The 27,514-nt window shown below is 42.6% G+C and overlaps 1 protein-coding gene across 8 annotated transcripts in view; it reads right to left on the bottom strand.

Moving 5' to 3' along the window:
* The window catches only part of stab1 (stabilin 1), a 157,343-nt gene extending 130,216 nt beyond the window's left edge, over positions 1-27,127 (bottom strand). For 5 of the 8 annotated variants that reach the window (XR_016488114.1, XR_016488115.1, XR_016488116.1 and 2 more), the window contains exons 1-7: positions 25,864-27,127; positions 15,168-15,438; positions 14,867-14,952; positions 13,079-13,148; positions 8,684-8,779; positions 7,632-7,742; positions 3,690-3,880 (exon numbers count right to left, since the gene is read on the bottom strand). Coding sequence is in view for 2 of the 8 variants with exons in the window: in XM_090206515.1 (XP_090062641.1) it covers positions 3,690-3,880; positions 7,632-7,742; positions 8,684-8,779; positions 13,079-13,148; positions 14,867-14,952; positions 15,168-15,438; positions 25,864-25,944 (906 nt within the window). In the remaining 6 variants the exon portion in view is untranslated. The remainder of the gene's footprint in view (positions 1-3,689; positions 3,881-7,631; positions 7,743-8,683; positions 8,780-13,078; positions 13,149-14,866; positions 14,953-15,167; positions 15,439-25,863) is intronic. The other 3 variants (XR_016488117.1, XM_090206516.1, XM_090206517.1) reach the window with 2 other exon arrangements.
* Positions 27,128-27,514: the final 387 nt, after the last annotated feature.

The raw sequence follows: 27,514 nt of genomic DNA, 5'->3' as shown, positions 1-27,514 counted from the left end.
GAATTTGTCTTAACTGACTTACCTAGTTAAGGGAACCTTTAAAAAAAAAAAAAATCCTAAAATTACATACCCAAATCTAACTGCCTGCAGTTCAGGACCTGAAGCAAGGATATGCATATTCTTGATACCATTTGAAAAGAGAAAGGCCATTATGTATTATTCCAGCCCAGGTGTAATTTAGATGTTGGCTACTAGATGGAAGCAGTGTATGTGCAAAGTTTTAGACTGCTCCAATGAGCCATTACATTTCTGTTAAAACGTTTGTATCAAGTCTGCCCAAATGTGCCTAATTGGTTTTTTAATAACTTTTGAAATTCATAATTGTGCACTCTCCTCTAACAATAGCATGGTATTTAATTGTAATAGCTACTGTAAATTGGACAGTGCAGTTAGATTAACAAGAATTTAAGCTTTGCCAATATCAGATATGTCTATGTCCTGGGAAATGTTCTTGTTACTTACAACCTCATGCTAATCTCATTAGCCTACGTCAGCTTAACCGTCCCGAGGGGGACCCACCAATCCTGTAGAGGTTTAAAATAAAGGTTAAAATGTTTTATCAAATACACCTAACCATCCCATTAAACCATACACTATTACCTAGACTGGTTGTTAATGTGAAAGGCCCAGTGCACTCAAAAATGAGATTTTCCTGTGTTTCATATATTTTTCCACACTATGAGGTTGGAATAATACTGTGAAAATTTGAAAATTATGATGCACTTTCAGTGTAAGATCTGTTTGAAAAGACCGGCTGAAATTTCAGCATGTTTTGGTGGGATGGAGTTTTGGCCAGGTTCCAAACCTCGGCCAATAACAGTTAGTTTCCCGCCCCACTCAGACCACTCCCAGGCAGTCCTAGTAAAGATCTTACTTGAGAAATTGCTCTTCGCTAAGAAGCTATTTTTGTAATCTACATGTACTCACAATCAACATTACAGTTGTTATGCTATAAGATTTTATATAACAAATCAGCCTAATTTCCTGATGCACTGACGTCATTCATTGTTCTCTTTCCCCTTGTAATCAAAGAGTTGGCAAGCAATGCTACAAATTGGTTACGATCTCAGATTTAATTTCATATAAAGTTTGTTTATCTGTGATGAACACAAGGTGGTTTTGTTTAACATCTACAATTTGTGTTACATTTTTTTAAATTCTATTCTATATCAAAGCATTTCTGTTTGTCGTAGAACCATGGGACTACTTTATGGCTGCAGGAGACTCTCAGCTTTCAGGATGTGATGTACCGTTCTGACACAAATTGATGGACAGACCAGCGAATGAGTTTTAAAGGCTGTACATATGGATATGTAACCCGATACCCCCGGTGTCTTGCTGTGGATATGTAACCCGATACCCCCGGTGTCTTGCTGTGGATATGTAACCCGATACCCCCGGTGTCTTGTTGTGGATATGTAACCCGATACCCCCGGTGTCTTGCTGTGGATATGTAACCCGATACCCCCGGTGTCTTGTTGTGGATATGTAACCTGATACCCCCGGTGTCTTGCTGTGTATATGTAACCCGATACCCCCGGTGTCTTGCTGTGGATATGTAACCCGATACCCCCGGTGTCTTGCTGTGGATATGTAACCCGATACCCCCGGTGTCTTGCTGTGTATATGTAACCCGATACCCCCGGTGTCTTGCTGTGGATATGTAACCCGATACCCCCGGTGTCTTGCTGTGGATATGTAACCCGATACCCCCGGTGTCTTGCTGTGGATATGTAACCCGATACCCCCGGTGTCTTGCTGTGGATACGTAACTCGATACTTGCGAGACCTACTCAATTCAAGCTTGGAAGAGGGGCTCTCAGCCAAAACAATAGCGTAGCAAATTGGCTGAACAGAAGCTGATTTATCAGTGAATTACCTTGATAAAACAATTCAATTATAACTAAACTCCTCTAAATCGTATAGATTGAGCATTTCAAGCTTTTTGAGGTCGGTTCGGTTTAGGTTTGATTAGTGTTTTTAGACATTAAATGCACGATGCATTATGTGGGTTGAATGCTGTAACAACACAGAATAAAGTAATTAATAAAAGTCACATGATGGTAGAGACTGTCCATTACTGCTTATCACTAACCATCATTTCTTCACATGACTTCACTAAAATATTTCAGTTGTTGTGTTTATCACATTGTGTTTTATTTGATGGCTTTATTATTTCATTCCAAGTCATCATCTCATCTCTATAGAGCTGCTGTCTATGCTGTCTGACAACAGCACTATTGTAGTAGTTCAAATCAAATAAGGCATATTTACATGACTGCTGAATACCAACTATCGATAGATAAATCGTTCATGAAATTTCAGTTAGAGATACGTTGTGAAGCAACTGCTCCATCCTTCTCTCTTCTCTCCATCTCCAGGCAAGTACGAGCGCAATGGATTATGGTCATTGTAGTTCATTGCGTTTAAATAATTGATCCGACGTTGGTCAATTCTTTTAAAAATAAAATAAAAGTAACTGACATTTTGGTTAAATCGCTCAGCACTAACATATACACACAAACCCTGCTGGTATAGATACACACAAACCCTGCTGGTATAGACAGACTAACCCTGCTTGTATAGATACACACAAACCCTGCTGTTACAGACAGACAAACCCTGCTGGTATAGACACAGACTAACCCTGCTGGTATAGACACAGTTTAACCCTGCTGGTATAGACAGACTAACCCTGCTGGTAAAGACAGACTAACCCTGCTGGTATAGACACAGACTAACCCTGCTGGTATAGACAGACTAACCCTGCTGGTATAGACAGACTAACCCTGCTGGAATAGACACAGTTTAACCCTGCTGGAATAGACACAGTTTAACCCTGCTGGTATAGACAGACTAACCCTGCTGGAATAGACACAGTTTAACACTGCTGGTATAGACAGACTAACCCTGCTGGTAAAGACAGACTAACCCTGCTGGTATAGACACAGACTAACCCTGCTGGTATAGACAGACTAACCCTGCTGGTATAGACACAGACTAAACCTGCTGGAATAGACACAGTTTAACCCTGCTGGTATAGACAGACTAACCCTGCTGGTGCAGACACAGTTTAACCCTGCTGGTATAGACAGACTAACCCTGCTGGTGCAGACACAGTTTAACCCTGCTGGTATAGACACAGACTAACCCTGCTGGAATAGACACAGTTTAACCCTGCTGGTATAGACACAGACTAACCCTGCTGGAATAGACACAGTTTAACCCTGCTGGTATAGACAGACTAACCCTGCTGGTGCAGACACAGACTAACCCTGCTGGTATAGACAGACTAACCCTGCTGGTACAGACAGACTAACCCTGCTGGTATAGATACAGACTAACCCTGCTGGTATAGACACAGACTAACCCTGCTGGTATAGACACAGACTAACCCTGCTGGTATAGATACAGACTAACCCTGCTGGTATAGATACAGAATAACCCTGCTGGTATAGACAGACTAACCCTGTTGGTACAGACAGACTAACCCTGCTGGTATAGATACAGACTAACCCTGCTGGTATAGACACAGACTAAACCTGCTGGTATAGACACAGACTAACCCTGCTGGAATAGACACAGTTTAACTCTGCTGGTATAGACAGACTAACCCTGCTGGTATAGACACAGACTAACCCTGCTGGAATAGACACAGTTTAACCCTGCTGGTATAGACACAGACTCACCTTGCCAGGGCTATTATAGACACAGACAGTGGAATTGCGAGGACAGCCTCCGTTGTCCTCGTCACATGGGTTGATGGGAACACACATCCGACCATCCCCCTTGTAACCTGCCTTACACTGGCACTGGAACAGCCGCCCCCCCAGCCAAGAACAGTCCGCATTCACATCACATTGTTTAGCAGAACAAAAACCTGGGAAATAATATAAATATTAAATTATGGAACGGAATAGAAGAGAGTAAATCAGAAGGGATCACAGCAGAACAGAATAAAACAGAATAGAACAGGATTTAATAAAACAGAATAGAAGTGAATAGAACAGAATAAAACAGAATAGAATAGAACAGAATAAAACAGAATAGAACAGAATTTGATAGAACAGGACAGAGCAGAATAGAACAGAACAGAACAGAAATTAATAGAACAGAATAGAACAGAATTTAGTAGAACAGAATAAAACAGAATAGAACAGAATTTGATAGAACAGGACAGAGCAGAATAGAACAGAACATAACAGAAATTAATAGAACAGAATAGAACAGAATTTAGTAGAACAGAATAAAACAGAATTGAACAGAATTTAATAGAACAGATTAGAACAGAACAGGACAGAGCAGAATAGAACAGAATTTAATAGAACAGAATAGAACAGAATTTAGTAGAACAGAATAAAACAGAATAGAATAGAACATAATAAAACAGAATAGAATAGAACAGAATAAAACAGAATAGAATAGAACAGAATAAAACAGAATAGAAGTGAATAGAACAGAATAAAACAGAATAGAATAGAACAGAATAAAACAGAATATAAGTGAATAGAACATAATAAAACAGAATAGAACAGAATTTAATAAAACAGAATAGAACAGAATTTAATAGAACAGAATAGAACAGAACAGGACAGAGCAGAATATAACAGAATTTAATAGAACAGAATAGAACAGAATACAAGTGAATAGAACAGATTGAAACAGAATAGAACAGAACAGAGCAGAATAGAACATAATTTAATAGAACAGAATAGAACAGAACAGAGCAGAGCAGAACAGAACATAATTTAATAGAATAGAATAGAATAGAACATTTAATATAACAGAATAGAACAGAACAGAGCAGAGCAGAACAGAACATAATAGAATAGAGCAGCATAGAATAGAACATAGCAGAATAGAATAGAACAGATCAGAATAGAATAGAGCAGCATAGAATAGAACATAGCAGAATAGAATAGAACAGATCAGAATAGAATAGAGCAGCATAGAATAGAACATAGCAGAATAGAATAGAACAGAGCAGAATAGAATAGAGCAGCATAGAATAGAACATAGCAGAATAGAATAGAACAGATCAGAATAGAATAGAGCAGCATAGAATAGAACATAGCAGAATAGAATAGAACAGAGCAGAATAGAATAGAGCAGCATAGAATAGAACATAGCAGAATAGAACAGAACAGAGCAGAATAGAACAAAACAGAGTAGAATATAACATAATAGAATAGAGCAGAATAGAACAGAATAGAATAGAACAAAGCAGATCAGAGCAGGACAGAATAGAATATAGCAGAATAGAATAGAACATAGCAGAATAGAATAGAACAGAGCAGAATAGAACAGAACAGAGTAGAATAGAACATAATAGAATAGAGCAGAATAGAACAGAATAGAATAGAACAGAGCAGAATAGAATAGAATAGAACAGAGCAGAGCAGGACAGAATAGAATATAGCAGAATAGAATAGAACAGAGCAGAATAGAACAGAACAGAATAGAACAGAGCAGAATAGAACAGAACAGAATAGAACAGAGCAGAATTGAATAGAGCAGAATAGAATAGAACAGAATAGAACAGAATAGAACAGAACAGAATAGAACAGAACAGAATAGAACAGAGCAGAATTGAATAGAGCAGAATAGAATAGAACAGAATAGAACAGAATAGAACAGAACAGAATAGAACAGAACAGAACAGAGCAGAATAGAACAGAGCAGAATAGAACAGAATAGAATAGAACAGAGCAGAATTGAATAGAGCAGAATAGAATAGAACAGAGCAGAGCAGGACAGAATAGAATTTGGCAGAATAGAATAGAACAGAGCAGAATAGAACACAGCATAATATATCAGAGCAGAATAGAACAGAACATAATAGAACAGAGCAGAATTGAATAGAGCAGAATAGAATAGAACAGAATAGAACAGAATAGAACAGAACAGAATAGAACAGAACAGAACAGAACAGAGCAGAATAGAACAGAGCAGAATATAACAGAATAGAATAGAACAGAGCAGAATTGAATAGAGCAGAATAGAATAGAACAGAGCAGAGCAGGACAGAATAGAATTTGGCAGAATAGAATAGAACAGAGCAGAATAGAACACAGCAGAATATAACAGAGCAGAATATAATATAATAGAGCAGAGCAGAATAAACCAAATAAAACAGAATAGAACAGGATATAACAGGATAGAACAAGATAGAACAGAATAGAACAGAATATATTATAACAGAACAGAATAGAACAGAATAGAACAGAATAGAACAGAATAGAACATAATATATTATAACAGCACAGGATAGAACAGAATAGAACAGAATATATTATAACAGAACAGAATAGAACAGAATAGAACAGAATAGAACAGAATAGAACAGAATAGAATAGGATAGAACAGAATATATTATAACAGAACAGAATAGAACAGAATAGAACAGAATATAACATAATATATTATAACAAAACAGAAGAGAACATGATAGAACAGGATAGAACAGAATAAAACAGAATATATTATAACAGCAGAGGATAGAACAGAATAGAACAGAATATATTATAACAGAACAGGATAGAACAGGATAGAACAAGATCGAACAGAATAGAACAGAATATATTATAACAGAACAGAATAGAACAGAATAGAACAGAATAGAACAGAATAGAGCAGAATAGAACAGAATATATTATAACAGCACAGGATAGAACAGAATAGAACAGAATATATTATAACAGAACAGAATAGAACAGAATAGAACAGAATAGAACAGAATAGAACAGAATAGAATAGGATAGAACAGAATATATTATAACAGAACAGAATAGAACAGAATAGAACAGAATAGAACAGAATAGAGCAGAATAGAACAGAATATATTATAACAGCACAGGATAGAACAGAATAGAACAGAATATATTATAACAGCACAGGATAGAACAGAATAGAACAGAATATATTATAACAGAACAGGATAGAACAGGATAGAACAGAATAGAACAGGATAGAACAGGATAGAACAGGATAGAACAGAATAGAACAGGATAGAACATAATAGAACAGGATAGAACAGGATAGAACAGAATAGAACATAATTGAGCAGAATGAAACAGAATAGAACAGAATAGAACATAATTGAGCAGAATGGAACAGAATAGAACAGAATAGAACAGGATAGAACAGGATAGAACATAATAGAACAGGATATATTATAACAGAACAGGATAGAACAGAATAGAGCAGAATATAACAGAATAGAACAGGATATATTATAACAGAACAGGATAGAACAGAATTGAGCAGAATGGAATAGGATAGAGCAGAATAGAAAAGAATAGAGCAGAATAGAGCATGAATAGAACAGAATAGAGCAGAATGGAACAGAATAGAACAGAATAGAACAGGATAGAACAGAATAGAACAGAATAGAACAGAAATTAACAGAATAGAACAGAATAGAACAGGATAGAACAGAATAGAACAGGATAGAACAGAATAGAATAGAATAGAACAGAATAGAATAGAGCAGAATGGAGCAGAATGGAATAAAATAGAAAAGAGCAGAATAGAATAGAACAGAGCAGAATATAATATAAATGAGAAGCCTATGAATTTTGGGAAAGTTAGGAGAATTTTGTCACCCTAGTGATATCTATGAACTCTGTTACCTGAGCAACGGTCTCCAGTCTTGTGAAACCCAGGAAGACATTGACACACGGAGTTGTCTGCCACTCCTTTACAGTGGGAGTAGGCACTGCAGTTCTTACAGGCTGCAGAGACTGGAGGAAACATAATACACATCATCAGTAGACACCAACCTACAGTACCTGAAGTACCTTTCACTAAATGAGATCACTAAATGGGATCACTAAATGGGATCACTAAATGAGATCACTAAATGAGATCACTAAATGGGATCACTAAATGAGATCACTAAATGAGATCACTAAATGGGATCACTAAATGAGATCACTAAATGGGATCACTAAATGAGATCACTAAATGAGATCACTAAATGGGATCACTAAATGAGATCACTAAATGAGATCACTAAATAAGATCACTAAATGGGATCACTAAATGAGATCACTAAATGAGATCACTAAATGAGATCACTAAATGGGATCACTAAATGAGATCACTAAATGAGAACAAGATAACAATTATCAATCAATACATTTTATTTTTTGAAAGCTTGTCTGGTCCAGAACACGGTGAAAACTGGGTTTCCTTTAAAAAAATACATGTATTTCACATGTGAAATGTTCCAAAAGATGTATGTAATCACATTTGAAGTCAATGTGATAACGTGACAACATGTAAAACAACATGTGATAACATATGTGATAAACGTGATCAGGTCTTCAAAAAAAACACGTTTTAACACGATTTTCCATGTGAAATCATTACTTTTTTTGTAAGGGTGAATATTAGATGTGTGCATATTAGTAAGCCACCAATTGTGCAAGTCCTCCCACTTAAAAATATGAGAGAGGCCTGTAATTTTCATCATAGGTACACTTCAACTATGACAGATAAAATGAGAAGAAAAAAATCAATTTTTAATGAATTTATTTGCAAATTATGGTGGAAAATGTGTACCTGTGATGAAAATTACAGGCCTCTCTCATCTTTTTAAGTGGGAGAACTTGCACAATTGGTGGCTGACTAAATACTTTTTTTGCCCCACTGTATCTGGTGTAAAGGAGGGCGGGGTTACCTTGTTCACACCTGGGTCCAGTGTACGGCGGCTGGCAGTAGCACTCTCCGTTCCCATCAGGACCGTTATTACACTCTCCATTCACACAGCCGCACTCTAGACAACACACCAAAACAACAATGACAACATTAGCTGACAGGTTAGAATATTCATGGCGGGAATAGAGAGAGAAAGAGAGAGAAATGGGGGAAAAGAGAGATGTAGCAGGGAGAGAGAGATAGGAAGAGGGGGGAGAGAGAGAGATGGGGACCATTTGAATTGAATTGAGAGAAGAGAGAGAGACTTTTGACTGTTTGTCTTTCTTTAATGAAACATCCTAATTTAATTAAAACCTCACCACATTAACCCCCCCCCCCCCAACCACCTTTAAAAAACAAATATCCCCTGTACTGCATCCTCACCTTGCCCTCTACCCCACAACACAAAACATCACCACACATCACAATAACCAAAACCTCACCACTTCTACAACACACGTTTGACACGTTTGGCCTTTTCCTTCTTCGAATACCAGCACTCATTAAAAACATCCCAACAGTAAACTCCACCCCCAACCTCTCACACAAACATCCCAACAGTAAACTCCACCCCCAACCTCTCACACAAACATCCCAACAGTAAACTCCACCCCCAACCTCTCACACAAACATCCCAACAGTAAACTCCACCCCCAACCTCTCACACAAACATCCCAACAGTAAACTCCACCCCCAACCTCTCACACAAACATCCCAACAGTAAACTCCACTCCAAACCTCTCACACAAACATCCCAACATTAAACTCCACCCCAAACCTCTCACACAAACATTCCAACAGTAAACTCCACCCCCAACCTCTCAAACAAACATCCCAACAGTAAACTCCACCCCCAACCTCTCACACAAACATCCCAACAGTAAACTCCACCCCCAACCTCTCACACAAACATTCCAACAGTAAACTCCACCCCCAACCTCTCACACAAACATCCCAACAGTAAACTCCACCCCCAACCTCTCACACAAACATCCCAACAGTAAACTCCACCCCCAACCTCTCACACAAACATTCCAACAGTAAACTCCACCCCCAACCTCTCACACAAACATCCCAACAGTAAACTCCACCCCCAACCTCTCACACAAACATTCCAACAGAGACATTAATGGCATTACCTGGCGTACACAGAAAACACATGATGCACAGTTTCACTCATGACACAGGAAGGACACCCCTGCCCAACTCCCAGTTCAACCCGTACCAACCAGCTGTTACTGTCCAGGGCTCCATGTAGAACCCTCCACTGGAGGTCCCCTGACCTTTTTGGTACTGGGGGTTTGTAGAGCCCCCTCTAAAACCCACCATACTCTCCGCCCCACATACCCCCTGCCACTGATGTGCCTTCACTCCTGTTAGGCTCCTAATGTTCCTCACCTTAATGCAGAGGTTGTAGAAGGCTTTACCTCCCACATCCTCAAACTCCCTCAGGCTCAGAGTGTTAAAATCTAACAAGTCCTCCAGACCCCCTTGCCAGTCCCCAGTCTCTACCGTCACCTGCAGTGGCGGAAACACTGGTGGCCCCTCCCCCTTCGGGGATGTTAGTCCTGTTTGTTGTGCCAGGACTTCCAGGGTTTTCCACCCCTCCTCCCCCAGCAGCCACAGGTCACCCAGCCTTAGTAAACCCGCTGCCGTCAGTCGCCTCTGCAGGGTGGCCAACTGAACCGATCTCAAAAGGATGGATGGTTTGTGGAAGATAGGCTCCTCCCACACCCACAGCCCAGGCTCCACACCCACCTCTTGTTTGGGCCTCAGCAGCTGCCAGGCCCTCGGCACCGCAGAGTAAAAATCAAAGTGACCTGCTATATTCAGCCTCTCCAGCCTTATGATGAACAGCTGCCAGTCCAACCCTAAACCGCCAGCTGCCACAGGGAGGATACCGCCAGGTTGTTGATTATCACCTCCCTCTATATGACACTTGGAAGAAGAGCCACCTCCACCTGGCCAGTCTTGACACCAGTGCATGTGACAGCCCCTCCCAGTTCTTCCTGACCCACCTCTCTGAGCCCAGGCACATCCCCAAAATGTTAAGCCCTTCCTTTACAACCCCATGCAAACCCCCTGGAAGCAGAGGGGGGACCCTATCCCTCCATTCCCCACATAACAGAGCTTTGCTCTTGTCCCAGTTCACCTTAGCTGACAAATCTCACCCGTATACCTTCAGACTAATCTATAGTGCCTGCATATCCTAACCATCCCTGACCATCACAGAAACATCATCTGCACATGCCGACACTGCTACGCCTGTCAACACACCCATGCTTATCCAGCACACTCTCTGCAGTCTCCTGCGTAGCAGGCCCAAAAAAGTCTCAACAGCTAGTGTATTTAACTGCCCTGATAGAGGGCACCCTTGTCTAATTCTCCGCCTCACCCAGACTGGCCTATAGAGCCCCCCTCCCACCTTGACCATACATGACACCCCAGCATACAACATCTCCATACAGGCCAAAAACTTTTCTCCAAACCCTCAGACATCACATTAAACAGATTATCATGGTCCACTATCAAATGCCTTCTCCTGGTCTAAAGAGACCAGTCCACAGTTCACATTAGAAACTCTCAACATGTCCCTGATTAAGAACAAGATGTCTATGATTGAACGTTCTGGGACACAATGTGTCTGGTACTAGAGACCAGATGGGACTTCAGTAGGTTAGAGAGAACCTTGGCAAATATCTTGTAGTTCGCACAGAGCAATGCCACAGGCCTCCAGTTCTTAAGTTCAAACAAGTCCCTTTTCTTGTGCAGGAGATTCAGAGCCGCCCGACGACAGCTCTCCTACCCCGACATACTCACTCAACACACAAAAGAAGTCAAGTCCAAATATTCCTCCGAATTTAAAAAAGTCCATCGACACCCGGGGCACGGCAGGGGGACTTCAGTAGGTTAGAGAGGTTTACGGCCTCTGCCAGTTCATGGGACAACAGGGGAATGTCCATTTCATGCCTTTTTCCCAGAGAGTTTAGGGTTCAGAAAACAAAACCGGAGTACACATAGGATCACACAGTTCTGCCCTATACAACTCAGTATACAAGTCAGCTCCCACACCTCACCCCCCAACCCCATAGGTCACCCGCCCATCAGACAGCCGTAGACAATGAATACCCTTGGCTTCACCGATCTGTCTTTCCAAACCAAAGAAGGAGGAGCTGGGAGCTTCTATCTCCTTGAGCAAGCCTCAGCTGCATCTCCATCTATAGCATGACTAAACCCAGTCTCATCTACACCACTATCTATAACATAACTAGACCCAGCCTCAGCTGCATCTCCATCTATAGCATGACTAAACCCAGTCTCATCATCACCCCCAAAACGAATTATTTCTTTGGCCGCCTCTCCTTCCAGTTCTCTGCTGCCAATGACTGGAACGAACTACAAAAATCTCTGAAACTGGAAACACTTATCTCCCTCACTAGCTTTAAGCACCAACTGTCAGAGCAGCTCACAGATTACTGCACCTGTACATAGCCCACCTATAATTTAGCCCAAACAACTACCTCTTTCCCTACTGTATTTAATTTATTTATTTATTTTGCTCCTTTGCACCCCATTATTTTTATTTCTACTTTGCACTTTCTCCCATTGCAAATCTCCCATTCCAGTGTTTTACTTGCTATACTGTATTTACTTTGCCACCATGGCCTTTTTTGCCTTTACCTCCCTTATCTCACCTCATTTGCTCACATCGTATATAGACTTGTTTATACTGTATTATTGACTGTATGTTTGTTTTACTCCATGTGTAACTCTGTGTCGTTGTATGTGTCGAACTGCTTTGCTTTATCTTGGCCAGGTCGCAATTGTAAATGAGAACTTGTTCTCAACTTGTCTACCTGGTTAAATAAAGGTGAAATAAAATAAATAAATAAAATCTACACCATCATCTATAACATAACTAGACCCAGCCTCAGCTACATCTCCATCTATAGCATGACTAGACCCAGTCTCAGCTACACCATCATCTATAACCTGACTACTCACTTGCTTTGGCAATGTTAACACATGTTCCCCCAATAAAGCCCCTTGAATTGAATTGAATTGAATTGAATTGAATTGAATTGAGAGAGAGAGAGAGAGAGAGAGAGAGAGAGAGACAGAGAGAAAGACTGAGAGACAGAGAGAGAGAATAGAGAGAGAGAGAGAGACAGAGAGAGAAAGAGAGAGAGAGAAAGAGACACTAAGAGAGAGAGAGAAAGAGAGAGAGAGAAAGAGACAGAGAGAGACTAAGAGAGAGAGAGAGAGAGAGAGAGAGAGAGACTAAGAGAGAGAGAGAGAGAAAGAGAGAGAGACTAAGAGAGAAATAAAGAAAGAGAGAGAGAGAGAGAGAGAGAGAGAGAGAGAGAGAGAGATGTACCTGATTTACAGTTGTCTCCGTATGAATTCTTGTTGGAACACTGCTGGCAGGCAAAGCCCGTGTATCCCTCCTGACCCAGACAACAAAGGGAAACACACAGAGGCTGAGTCTTAATTCTCCTTCCTTCTCCCGAAGTGTGCACTCGTACACTTTCTAGCTTGGATTTTACAATGGTACACACTTGTGGAAAAATGGGAAGTCGCCAGTAGGGTAGGGAGCCAGTAGGGTAGGGAGCCAGTAGTGTAGGGAGCCAGTAGGGTAGGGAGCCAGTAGGGTAGGGAGCCAGTAGTGTAGGGAGCCAGTAGTGTAGGGAGCCAGTAGGGTAGGGAGCCAGCAGTGTAGGGAGCCAGTAGGGTAGGGAGCCAGTAGGGTAGGGAGCCAGTAGTGTAGGGAGCCAGTAGGGTAGGGAGCCAGTAGTGTAGGGAGCCAGTAGTGTAGGGAGCCAGTAGGGTAGGGAGCCAGTAGTGTAGGGAGCCAGTAGGGTAGGGAGCCAGTAGTGTAGGGAGCCAGTAGGGTAGGGAGCCAGTAGGGTAGGGAGCCAGTAGTGTAGGGAGCCAGTAGGGTAGGGAGCCAGTAGTGTAGGGAGCCAGTAGGGTAGGGAGCCAGTAGTGTAGGGAGCCAGTAGGGTAGGGAGCCAGTAGTGTAGGGAGCCAGTAGGGTAGGGAGCCAGTAGGGTAGGGAGCCAGTAGTGTAGGGAGCCAGTAGGGTAGGGAGCCAGTAGTGTAGGGAGCCAGTAGGGTAGGGAGCCAGTAGTGTAGGGAGCCAGTAGGGTAGGGAGCCAGTAGGGTAGGGAGCCAGTAGTGTAGGGAGCCAGTAGTGTAGGGAGCCAGTAGTGTAGGGAGCCAGTAGGGTAGGGAGCCAGTAGTGTAGGGAGCCAGTAGGGTAGGGAGCCAGTAGCGTAGGGAGCCAGTAGGGTAGGGAGCCAGTAGTGTAGGGAGCCAGTAGGGTAGGGAGCCAGTAGTGTAGGGAGCCAGTAGGGTAGGGAGCCAGTAGGGTAGGGAGCCAGTAGTGTAGGGAGCCAGTAGGGTAGGGAGCCAGTAGGGTAGGGAGCCAGTAGTGTAGGGAGCCAGTAGTGTAGGGAGCCAGTAGGGTAGGGAGCCAGTAGTGTAGGGAGCCAGTAGGGTAGGGAGCCAGTAGTGTAGGGAGCCAGTAGGGTAGGGAGCCAGTAGGGTAGGGAGCCAGTAGTGTAGGGAGCCAGTAGGGTAGGGAGCCAGTAGTGTAGGGAGCCAGTAGTGTAGGGAGCCAGTAGGGTAGGGAGCCAGTAGTGTAGGGAGCCAGTAGGGTAGGGAGCCAGTATGTAGGGCACCAGTAGGGTAGGGAGCCAGTAGTGTAGGGAGCCAGTAGGGTAGGGAGCCAGTAGTGTAGGGAGTCAGTAGGGTAGGGAGCCAGCAGTGTAGGGAGCCAGTAGGGTAGGGAGCCAGTAGTGTAGGGAGCCAGTAGGGTAGGGAGCCAGTAGTGTAGGGAGCCAGTAGGGTAGGGAGCCAGTAGTGTAGGGAGCCAGTAGGGTAGGGAGCCAGTAGTGTAGGGAGCCAGTAGGGTAGGGAGCCAGTAGTGTAGGGAGCCAGTAGGGTAGGGAGCCAGCAGTGTAGGGAGCCAGTAGGGTAGGGAGCCAGTAGTGTAGGGAGCCAGTAGGGTAGGGAGCCAGTAGTGTAGGGAGCCAGTAGGGTAGGGAGCCAGTAGTGTAGGGAGCCAGTAGGGTAGGGAGCCAGTAGGGTAGGGAGCCAGTATTGTAGGGAGCCAGTAGGGTAGGGAGCCAGTAGTGTATGACATAATAAAGCCCATTCTCACATTGCAGACACAGGACCCATTCCCTGATATTCCATCCATGCAGGTTCCGTGCCAGTTACAGGTTCTCCCATTCCAGCTAGGACAGGCTGCAGAAACACATATACAGCACCAGCAAATGACATGAAACAGACAGGTTTAGATGACTACTGCAGCCATATTCCCTTTATGTTTCAGTGGCTACATGACATATCATAAAGTACGATAGAAAATCCCCTCTCAGCACTTCCTCTCTGTCTCCCCTCTACATTCCATCACTGTCCATAAAACAACAAAAGACCTTCTATTAGGGTATGGTACTCACACAGACACAGAGGACCCCAGAAGTCTGCGCAGCATTTGGGCATGGTGACGGTCCTCTCACATTGGTGGTTGCAGCCATTCAACGCCACCTGTTGCCCTGCGATGGTTACTGAGTACTGGCAACCATCTTGGCCCATGTTGGTATCCATGGACTGGGTGGTGTACTTCTTGAAGCCCCTGGGACACAGCTGAGTCTGGGAGGCAGCACACGACGTACAGGGGGTAGTGGTCTGGTCGGCTCCGGTCTCATCACAACGATTCATAGAGCTCTGCTGCGATACAGTAACACAGTGATCACTTCCTCCCAATTCCTCCAGGGTAATATGGATATAGATATGTTGTTGTATGTATTTGTTATGATTCAATGATGTCATATTTTGGAACCCACTTGGCTCTGGTCAAAAGAGGTGCACTGTATAGGGTACTTTTTGGGACACATTCCTAAGTCAATACTTACAGTTTATTCGGAAAGTATTCAGACCCCTTGACTTTTTCCACATTTTGTTATGTTACAGCCTTATCCTAAAATGTATTACAATTGTTATTCTTTAAAAAAAACAGGTTTATCAAATTTACACAAGTATTCAGACCCTTTGCTATGAGACTCGAAATTGAGCTCAGGTGCATCCTGTTTCTATTGATCATCCTTGACATTTTTCTACAACTTGATTGGAGTCCACCTGTGGTAAATTCAATTGATTGGACATGATTTGGAAAGGCAAACACCTGTCTATTTAAGGTTCCACAGTTGACAGTGCATGTCAGAGCAAAAACCAAGACATGGGGTCGAAGGAATTGTCCATAGAGCTCTGAGACAGGATTGTGTTGAGGCACAGATCTGGGAAAGGGTACCAAAATCCTCCTGCAGCATTGAAGGTTCACAAGAACACAGTGGCCTCCATCATTCTGAAATGGAAGAGGAACTGGAGAAATCAGGGAGAAGGACCTTGGTCAGGGAGGTGATCAAGATCCCAATGGTCACTCTGACAGAGCTCCAGAGTTCCTCTGTGGAGATTGGAGAACCTTCAAGAAGGACAACCATCTCTGCAGAACTCCACCAATCAGGCCTTTATGGTAGAGTGGCCAGACGGAAGCCATTCATCAGTAAAAGCCACATGACAGCCCACTTGCAGTTTGCCAAAAGGCACCTAAAGGACTCTCAGACCATGAGAAACAAGATTCTCTGGTCTGTTGAAACAAAGATTGAACTCATTGCCCTGAATGCCAAGCGTCACGTCTGGAGGAAACCTGGCACCATCCTTACGGTGAAGCATGGTGGTGGCAGCATCATGCTGTGGGGATGTTTTTCAGCGGCAGGGACTGGAAGACTAGTCAGGATCAAGGTAAGGATGAACAGAGCAAAGTACAGAGAGATCCTTGATGAAAACCTGCTTCAGAGCGCTCAGGAACTCAGACTAGGGTGAAGGTTCACCTTCCAACAGGACAATGACCCTAAGCACACAGCCAAGACAATTCAGGTGTAACGGATGTCGTCGTCGGATGAGGATGAGGAATCGGACCAAAGCGCAGCGCTGTAAGTGTTCATGACTTTTATTGAACTGAACACTGAAACAAAAATAACAAAGTGAATAAAGGAAACCGAAAAAGTCCTGTCAGGTGCAGAACACTAAACAGAAAACAACTACCCACAAAACATAGGAGGGGAAAAGCTACCTAAGTATGGTTCCCAATCAGAGACAACGATAGTCAGCTGTCCCTGATTGAGATCCATACCCGACCAAAACAAAGAAATACAAAACATAGAAAAAGGAACATAGAATGCCCACCCAAATCAAACCCTGACCAAACCAAAATAGAGACATAAAAAGCTCTCTAAGGTCAGGGCGTGACATCAGGAGTGGCTTCGGGACAAGTCTCTGAATGTCCGTGAGTGGACCAGCCAGATCCCGGACTTAAACCCGATCGAACATCTCTGGAGAGACCTGAAAATAGCTTTCCAGCGACGCTCCCCATCCAACCTGACAGAGCTTGAGAGGATCTGTAGAGAAGAATGGAAGAAACTCCCCAAATATAGGTGTGCCAAGCTTGTAGCATAATACCCAAGAAGACTCGAGGCTGTAATCGCTGCCAAAATTATTAAAACCTGTTTTTGCTTTGTCATTATGGGGTATTGTGTGAAGATTGATGAACAAATATTGAATCAATTGTAGAATGACGCTGTAACGTAAAAAATATTGGAAAAGGGGTCTGAATACTTTCAGAATGCACTGTACGTAAAATACCTAACACTAAATCTGTAGCATACTGAATAAAACCCCTTAACTACAGTACCTAAGTATGCTAAATCTACAGTACTAAACCTACAGCACTAAATCTAAAGTACTACATTTACAACACTAAATCTACAGTACTAAACCTACAGCACTAAATCTACAGCACTAAATCTACAGTACTAAATCTACAGCACTAAATCTAAAGTACTACATTTACAGCACTAAATCTACAGTACTAAACCTACAGCACTAAATCTACAGCACTAAACATACAGCACTAAATCTACAGCACTAAATCTATAGCACTAAATCTACAGTACTAAATCTACAGTACTAAATCTACAGCACTAAATCTACAGTACTAAATCTACAGCACTAAATCTACAGCACTAAACCTACAGCACTAAATCTACAGCACTAAATCTACAGTACTAAATCTCCAGTACTAAACCTACAGCACTAAACCTACAGCACTAAATCTACAGTACTAAATCTACAGCACTAAATCTACAGTACTAAATATACAGCACTAAATCTACAGCACTAAATGCAGGCTCCACACACTGTCCACCCACTGTCCTGTAGCAGTGTCCTGTAGCAGGGTGAATAACTACTTGCAGGCTCTACACACCTGTCCCGTAGCAGGTTGAATAACTTCCTGCAGGCTCTACACACCTGTCCTGTAACATACTGAACAACTAACTGCAGGCTCCACACACCTGTCCTGTAGCAGGGTGAATAACTACTTGCAGGCTCTACACACCTTTCCTGCCCTGTAACATACTGAATAACTTCCTGCAGGCTCTACACACCTGTCCTGTAACATGCTGAATAACCACCTGTAGGCTCTACACTCCTGTCCTGTAGCAGGGTGAATAACTACTTGCAGGCTCTACACACCTGTCATGGCCTGTAGCATACTGAACAACTACTTGCTGGCTCTACACACCTGTCCTGTAACATACTGAACAACTAACTGCAGGCTCTACACACCTGTCCTGTAGCAGGGTGAATAACTAACTGCAGGCTCTACACACCTGTCCTGTAGCAGGGTGAACAACTACTTGCAGGCTCTACACACCTGTCCTGTAGCAGGGTGAATAACTAACTGCAGGCTCTACACACCTGTCCTGTAGCAGGGTGAATAACTACTTGCAGGCTCTACACACCTGTCCTGTAGCAGGGTGAATAACTAACTGCAGGCTCTACACACCTGTCCTGTAGCAGGGTGAATAACTAACTGCAGGCTCTACACACCTGTCCTGTAGCAGGGTGAACAACTAACTGCAGGCTCCACACACCTGTCCTGTAACATACTGAACAACTAACTGCAGGCTCCACACACCTGTCCTGTAGCAGGGTGAATAACTAACTGCAGGCTCCACACACCTGTCCTGTAGCAGGGTGAATAACTACCTGCAGGCTCTACACACCTGTCCTGTAACATACTGAACAACTAACTGCAGGCTCCACACACCTGTCCTGTAGCAGGGTGAATAACTAACTGCAGGCTCTACACACCTGTCCTGTAGCAGGGTGAATAACTAACTGCAGGCTCTACACACCTGTCCTGTAGCAGGGTGAATAACTAACTGCAGGCTCTACACACCTGTCCTGTAACATACTGAATAACTAACTGCAGGCTCTACACACCTGTCCTGTAACATACTGAATAACTAACTGCAGGCTCCACACACCTGTCCTGTAGCAGGGTGAATAACTAACTGCAGGCTCTACACACCTGTCCTGTAGCATACTGAACAACTAACTGCAGGCTCCACACACCTGTCCTGTAGCAGGGTGAACAACTAACTGCAGGCTCTACACACCTGTCCTGTAGCAGGGTGAATAACTAACTGCAGGCTCCACACACCTGTCCTGTAGCATACTGAACAACTAACTGCAGGCTCTACACACCTGTCCTGTAGCATACTGAACAACTAACTGCAGGCTCTACACACCTGTCCTGTAGCATACTGAACAACTACCTGCAGGCTCCACACACCTGTCCTGTAGCAGGGTGAACAACTAACTGCAGGCTCTACACACCTGTCCTGTAGCATACTGAACAACTAACTGCAGGCTCTACACACCTGTCCTGTAACATACTGAATAACTAACTGCAGGCTCTACACACCTGTCCTGTAGCAGGGTGAATAACTAACTGCAGGCTCTACACACCTGTCCTGTAGCATACTGAACAACTAACTGCAGGCTCTACACACCTGTCCTGTAGCAGGGTGAATAACTAACTGCAGGCTCCACACACCTGTCCTGTAGCATACTGAACAACTAACTGCAGGCTCTACACACCTGTCCTGTAGCAGGGTGAACAACTAACTGCAGGCTCTACACACCTGTCCTGTAACATACTGAACAACTAACTGCAGGCTCCACACACCTGTCCTGTAGCAGGGTGAATAACAACCTGCAGGCTCTACACACCTGTCCTGTAGCAGGGTGAATAACTAACTGCAGGCTCTACACACCTGTCCTGTAACATACTGAACAACTAACTGCAGGCTCCACACACCTGTCCTGTAGCATACTGAACAACTAACTGCAGGCTCTACACACCTGTCCTGTAGCAGGGTGAATAACTAACTGCAGGCTCCACACACCTGTCCTGTAGCAGGGTGAACAACTAACTGCAGGCTCTACACACCTGTCCTGTAGCAGGGTGAATAACTAACTGCAGGCTCCACACACCTGTCCTGTAGCATACTGAACAACTAACTGCAGGCTCTACACACCTGTCCTGTAGCATACTGAACAACTAACTGCAGGCTCTACACACCTGTCCTGTAGCATACTGAACAACTAACTGCAGGCTCTACACACCTGTCCTGTAGCAGGGTGAACAACTAACTGCAGGCTCTACACACCTGTCCTGTAACATACTGAACAACTAACTGCAGGCTCTACACACCTGTCCTGTAGCATACTGAACAACTAACTGCAGGCTCTACACACCTGTCCTGTAGCATACTGAACAACTAACTGCAGGCTCTACACACCTGTCCTGTAGCATACTGAACAACTAACTGCAGGCTCCACACACCTGTCCTGTAGCAGGGTGAACAACTAACTGCAGGCTCTACACACCTGTCCTGTAGCATACTGAACAACTAACTGCAGGCTCTACACACCTGTCCTGTAGCATACTGAACAACTAACTGCAGGCTCCACACACCTGTCCTGTAGCAGGGTGAACAACTAACTGCAGGCTCTACACACCTGTCCTGTAGCATACTGAACAACTAACTGCAGGCTCTACACACCTGTCCTGTAGCATACTGAACAACTAACTGCAGGCTCCACACACCTGTCCTGTAGCATACTGAACAACTAACTGCAGGCTCTACACACCTGTCCTGTAGCAGGGTGAATAACTAACTGCAGGCTCTACACACCTGTCCTGTAGCATACTGAACAACTAACTGCAGGCTCTACACACCTGTCCTGTAGCATACTGAACAACTAACTGCAGGCTCTACACACCTGTCCTGTAGCAGGGTGAACAACTAACTGCAGGCTCTACACACCTGTCCTGTAACATACTGAACAACTAACTGCAGGCTCTACACACCTGTCCTGTAACATACTGAACAACTAACTGCAGGCTCCACACACCTGTCCTGTAGCATACTGAACAACTAACTGCAGGCTCTACACACCTGTCCTGTAGCAGGGTGAATAACTAACTGCAGGCTCTACACACCTGTCCTGTAGCATACTGAACAACTAACTGCAGGCTCTACACACCTGTCCTGTAACATACTGAACAACTAACTGCAGGCTCCACACACCTGTCCTGTAACATACTGAACAACTAACTGCAGGCTCTACACACCTGTCCTGTAGCAGGGTGAATAACTAACTGCAGGCTCTACACACCTGTCCTGTAACATACTGAATAACTAACTGCAGGCTCTACACACCTGTCCTGTAGCATACTGAACAACTAACTGCAGGCTCTACACACCTGTCCTGTAGCAGGGTGAACAACTAACTGCAGGCTCTACACACCTGTCCTGTAACATACTGAACAACTAACTGCAGGCTCCACACACCTGTCCTGTAACATACTGAACAACTAACTGCAGGCTCTACACACCTGTCCTGTAGCAGGGTGAATAACTAACTGCTGGCTCTACACACCTGTCCTGTAGCAGGGTGAATAACTAACTGCAGGCTCTACACACCTGTCCTGTAGCAGGGTGAATAACTAACTGCAGGCTCTACACACCTGTCCTGTAACATACTGAACAACTAACTGCAGGCTCTACACACCTGTCCTGTAGCAGGGTGAATAACTAACTGCAGGCTCTACACACCTGTCCTGTAGCAGGGTGAATAACTAACTGCAGGCTCTACACACCTGTCCTGTGGCATACTGAACAACTAACTGCAGGCTCTACACACCTGTCCTGTAGCAGGGTGAACAACTAACTGCAGGCTCTACACACCTGTCCTGTAGCAGGGTGAACAACTAACTGCAGGCTCTACACACCTGTCCTGTAGCAGGGTGAATAACTAACTGCAGGCTCTACACACCTGTCCTGTAGCAGGGTGAATAACTAACTGCAGGCTCTACACACCTGTCCTGTAGCATACTGAACAACTAACTGCAGGCTCTACACACCTGTCCTGTAGCAGGGTGAATAACTAACTGCAGGCTCTACACACCTGTCCTGTAACATACTGAACAACTAACTGCAGGCTCCACACACCTGTCCTGTAGCAGGGTGAACAACTAACTGCAGGCTCTACACACCTGTCCTGTAGCATACTGAACAACTACCTGCAGGCTCTACACACCTGTCCTGTGGCAGGGTGAATAACTAACTGCTGGCTCTACACACCTGTCCTGTAGCAGGGTGAATAACTAACTGCAGGCTCTACACACCTGTCCTGTAACATACTGAACAACTACCTGCAGGCTCTACACACCTGTCCTGTGGCAGGGTGAATAACTAACTGCTGGCTCTACACACCTGTCCTGTAGCAGGGTGAATAACTAACTGCAGGCTCTACACACCTGTCCTGTAACATACTGAATAACTAACTGCAGGCTCTACACACCTGTCCTGTAACATACTGAACAACTAACTGCAGGCTCCACACACCTGTCCTGTAGCAGGGTGAACAACTAACTGCAGGCTCTACACACCTGTCCTGTAGCATACTGAACAACTAACTGCAGGCTCTACACACCTGTCCTGTAGCAGGGTGAATAACTAACTGCAGGCTCCACACACCTGTCCTGTAGCAGGGTGAACAACTAACTGCAGGCTCTACACACCTGTCCTGTAGCATACTGAACAACTAACTGCAGGCTCTACACACCTGTCCTGTAGCATACTGAACAACTAACTGCAGGCTCTACACACCTGTCCTGTAACATACTGAACAACTAACTGCAGGCTCTACACACCTGTCCTGTAGCATACTGAACAACTAACTGCAGGCTCTACACACCTGTCCTGTAGCATACTGAACAACTACCTGTTGGCTCCACACACCTGACAACATTACATTATACAACACTACATTAGACAACACTACAATATAAAACACTACATTAGACAACACTACAATATACAACACTACATTAGACAACACTATAATATACAACACTACATTAGACAACACTACATTAGACAACACTACAATATACAACACTACATTAGACAACACTATATTATACAACACTATAATATACAACACTACATTAGACAACACTATAATATACAACACTACATTAGTCAACACTACATTAGTCAACTCTACATTAGACAACACTATATTATACAACACTATAATATACAACACTACATTAGACAACACTATATTAGTCAACACTACATTAGTCAACTCTACATTAGACAACACTATATTATACAACACTATAATATACAACACTACATTAGTCAACACTACATTAGTCAACTCTACATTAGACAACACTATATTATACAACACTATAATATACAACACTACATTAGTCAACACTACATTAGTCAACTCTACATTAGACAACACTATATTATACAACACTATAATATACAACACTACATTAGACAACACTATAATATACAACACTACATTAGTCAACACTACATTAGACAACACTACATTAGACAACACTATATTATACAACACTATAATATACAACACTACATTAGACAACACTATAATATACAACACTACATTAGACAACACTTCATTAGACAACACTATAATATACAACACTACATTAGTCAACACTACATTAGACAACACTACAATATACAACACTACATTAGACAACACTATAATATACAACACTACATTAGTCAACACTACATTAGTCAACTCTACATTAGTCAACACTACATTAAACAACACTATAATACACAACACTACATTAGTCATCACTACATTAGTCAACACTACAATATACAACACTACATTAGACAACACTACATTAGTCATCACTACATTAGACAACACTACAATATACAACACTACATTAGACAACACAACATTAGACAACATTATAATATACAACACTATAATATACAACACTACATTAGTCAACTCTACATTAGTCAACTCTACATTAGTCAACACTACATTAGTCAACACTACATTAGACAACACTACATTAGTCAACACTACATTAGTCAACTCTACATTAGTCAACACTATAATATACAACACTACAATAGACCACACTATAAAATACAACACTATAATATACAACACTATAATATACAACTCTACATTAGTCAACACTATAATATACAACACTACATTAGTCAACACTACATTAGACAACACCACATTAGTCAACACTACATTAGTCAACACTATAATATACAACACTACATTAGTCAACACTACATTAGTCAACACTACATTAGACAACACCACATTAGTCAACACTACATTAGTCAACACTATAATATACAACACTACAATAGTCAACTCTACATTAGACAACACTATAATATACAACACTATAATATACAACTCTACATTAGTCAACACTATAATATACAACACTATAATATACAACACTACATTAAACAACACTACATTAGTCAACTCTACATTAGTCAACACTACATTAGTCAACACTATAATATACAACACTACATTAGTCAACTCTACATTAGTCAACACTATAATATACAACACTACATTAGTCAACTCTACATTAGTCAACACTATAATATACAACACTACATTAAACAACACTACATTAGTCAACTCTACATTAGTCAACACTACATTAGTCAACACTATAATATACAACACTACATTAGTCAACACTACATTAAACAACACTACATTAGCCAACACTATAATATACAACACTACATTAGACAACACTACATGAAACAACACTATAATATACAACTCTACATTAGACAACATTACAAAACACACTACTGACAGACCACACTGAAACAATTCCTCTATCGATTCAGTGACACTACGTCTACGTCCCCAGACGGTAACCCTTCTCCCGGACAGTGCATCAGTTCTGGTCCCGTGAACTGCCCTGCGGTGCCATTTAAAGACACAACCTATGTGATCTAAAACCAAAGAGAAACATGTCTTTCCCCTCCGCTGTTAAACTTAATGCTCTCAAAGACTACTCCAAGGAGAGGAGGTAACATCGAGATCCTACTACCACGAAGAGAGGCTTACCTGATATCCTTCTCTAAAACATTGACCCCCTAATGGTCTGAGTATAGACTTTGATATCAGGCGTTTCTTATGAACAATTTTCTCTTTTCTAAATGGATGTGTTGTTTCTACAGCGTATCAGAGTGCACCGAATATGTTCCCCTTGTTGATGATGCTTATTACGCATTACGGGTGAACCAAAAGATTACATAGAACAAAACAAATAGAAGGAAATAGGAAGCAATATTTATGTAACATTGAATCAAACAATAATGTCTGTTGATGCCTAATATATTCAATACGCTATAAACTATAGTTGTTTTTTAAACAGTTTCACTCAATTCATTCTCATTAACTTAATTTTTACGACACACCGCTGACTATTGTCATTGGTTGCACTAATTGCACTGTTTTGTCTACGTAACCTTGTTCAAGCATTCATGACATTGCCCTGAAGAAGGGACAATGAGGCCGAAACGTTGGTGAATTACCCAATAAATGACATGGAGTTTATATATAGTGTGTGACTATATAAAAAAAAATGTTTATAGCTTATAGTTTATTCACCGTTAGTCAGCACCTCGACATGAAATAACGTTTTTTTTCTGGGTGTGCCAGCTCATGTGTTTAGTTCCTGTTTTAATCAAAACGAATCTAATTTAAATAATGTGAAATCTAATATTGTACGTTTTACAAGGCTGTGCAGCACTTTCAAAAATACACTTTACAAAGAAAATGTATTATGTTATTATAAACTACATGACAAAAAAAGCAATGTCTTACTGCCTGTTGTAAACTACACGTCACCATGGTTCCCAGTGTCAGTAGTAGAATCAGCATGGTGGGTCCCGTTGACTGCAGCATGACGTCCAGTAGCACTTTCTCCACAATTAGTCCTCAGTCTCACATCCAAAACAATGGGTCAATGCAGAGTCCGTGGTGTGGCAGTGGGTAGGTAACACTGCCCGGTTCTATCCACATATGTGCCTCTCTAGGCCGGGGTTCTGTGTCTTTCTCCTCTTCTCCCTTGACAACTGTCTCCATAAAGTGCCAAAACCTTGTAAGAAGTAGTGGAATTCAACTGTTCATTTTTTCTAAAAAAAAGTGTCAGGCACCTCCTTCGCCTCCTCCCCTAGAGCTCAGCCCTCAGAGCCCTTATCTCGGATCCCCTGAGATGTTAGAGAGCAGAAACTCCCCAAATACCTTCCTAAATTCTGTATTCTACTTCCTGATGGACTGCCTGCCTGCTGTGCCAGTGTGAGTTACAGATGCAGACTACTTCAGTCAAGTTCAATGTGCTGATTGCTGGAGAGGCAGAATGAGGTAGCTAGTTAACCTAGAACCAACCACCCACCAGCTTTAGAGTTTCAGTAGAGAGACGAAGAAGATATGAGTAGATTAGCATATTGTCCAATGGACACGGATGTTCAACAGAAATGTATGTCTTCCGCTTTATTCCAAACCCCACCGAAAAGAGAAGAGGATTCGCTAGAGGAGCTTCAGTAGAGAGGAGTTTCAGTAGTTTCAGTAGAGAGAGGAGTTTCAGTAGTTTCAGTAGAGAGAGGAGTTTCAGGAGTTTCAGTAGAGAGAGGAGTTTCAGTAGAGAGAGAAGTTTCAGTAGTTTCAGTAGAGAGAAGAGTTTCAGTAGTTTCAGTAGAGAGAGGAGTTTCAGTAGAGAGACGAAGAAGATATGAGTAGATTAGCATATTGTCCAATGGACACGGATGTTCAACAGAAATGTATGTCTTCCGCTTTATTCCAAACCCCACCGAAAAGAGAAGAGGATTCGCTAGAGGAGCTTCAGTAGAGAGGAGTTTCAGTAGAGAGAGGAGTTTCAGTAGAGAGAGGAGTTTCAGTAGAGAGAGGAGTTTCAGTAGAGAGAGGAGTTTCAGGAGTTTCCGTAGAGAGAGGAGTTTCAGTAGAGAGAGGAGTTTCAGGAGTTTCAGTAGAGAGAGGAGTTTCAGTAGAGAGAGGAGTTTCAGTAGAGAGAAGAGTTTCAGTAGTTTCAGTAGAGAGAGGAGTTTCAGTAGAGAGACGAAGAAGATATGAGTAGATTAGCATATTGTCCAATGGACACGGATGTTCAACAGAAATGTATGTCTTTCGCTTTATTCCAAACCCCACCGAAAAGAGAAGAGGATTCGCTAGAGGAGCTTCAGTAGAGAGGAGTTTCAGTAAAGAGGAGTTTCAGTAGTTTCAGTAGAGAGAAGAGTTTCTGTAGTTTCAGTAGAGAGAGGAGTTTCAGTAGTTTCAGTAGAGAGGAGTTTCAGTAGTTTCAGTAGAGAGAGGAGTTTCAGTAGAGAGAGGAGTTTCAGTAGAGAGAAGAGTTTCAGTAAAGAGGAGTTTCAGGAGTTTCAGTAGAGAGAGGAGTTTCAGTAGAGAGAGGAGTTTCAGTAGAGAGACGAAGAAGATATGAGTAGATTAGCATATTGTC

This window comes from Oncorhynchus mykiss, chromosome 17, assembly GCF_057628025.1.
Source record: "Oncorhynchus mykiss isolate SJ-2025 chromosome 17, ASM5762802v1, whole genome shotgun sequence".
Classification (NCBI taxonomy): Eukaryota; Metazoa; Chordata; class Actinopteri; order Salmoniformes; family Salmonidae; genus Oncorhynchus; species Oncorhynchus mykiss.
The sequence above is the reverse complement of the archived record's forward strand: the minus strand, read 5'-3'. Positions and strand labels throughout refer to the sequence as shown.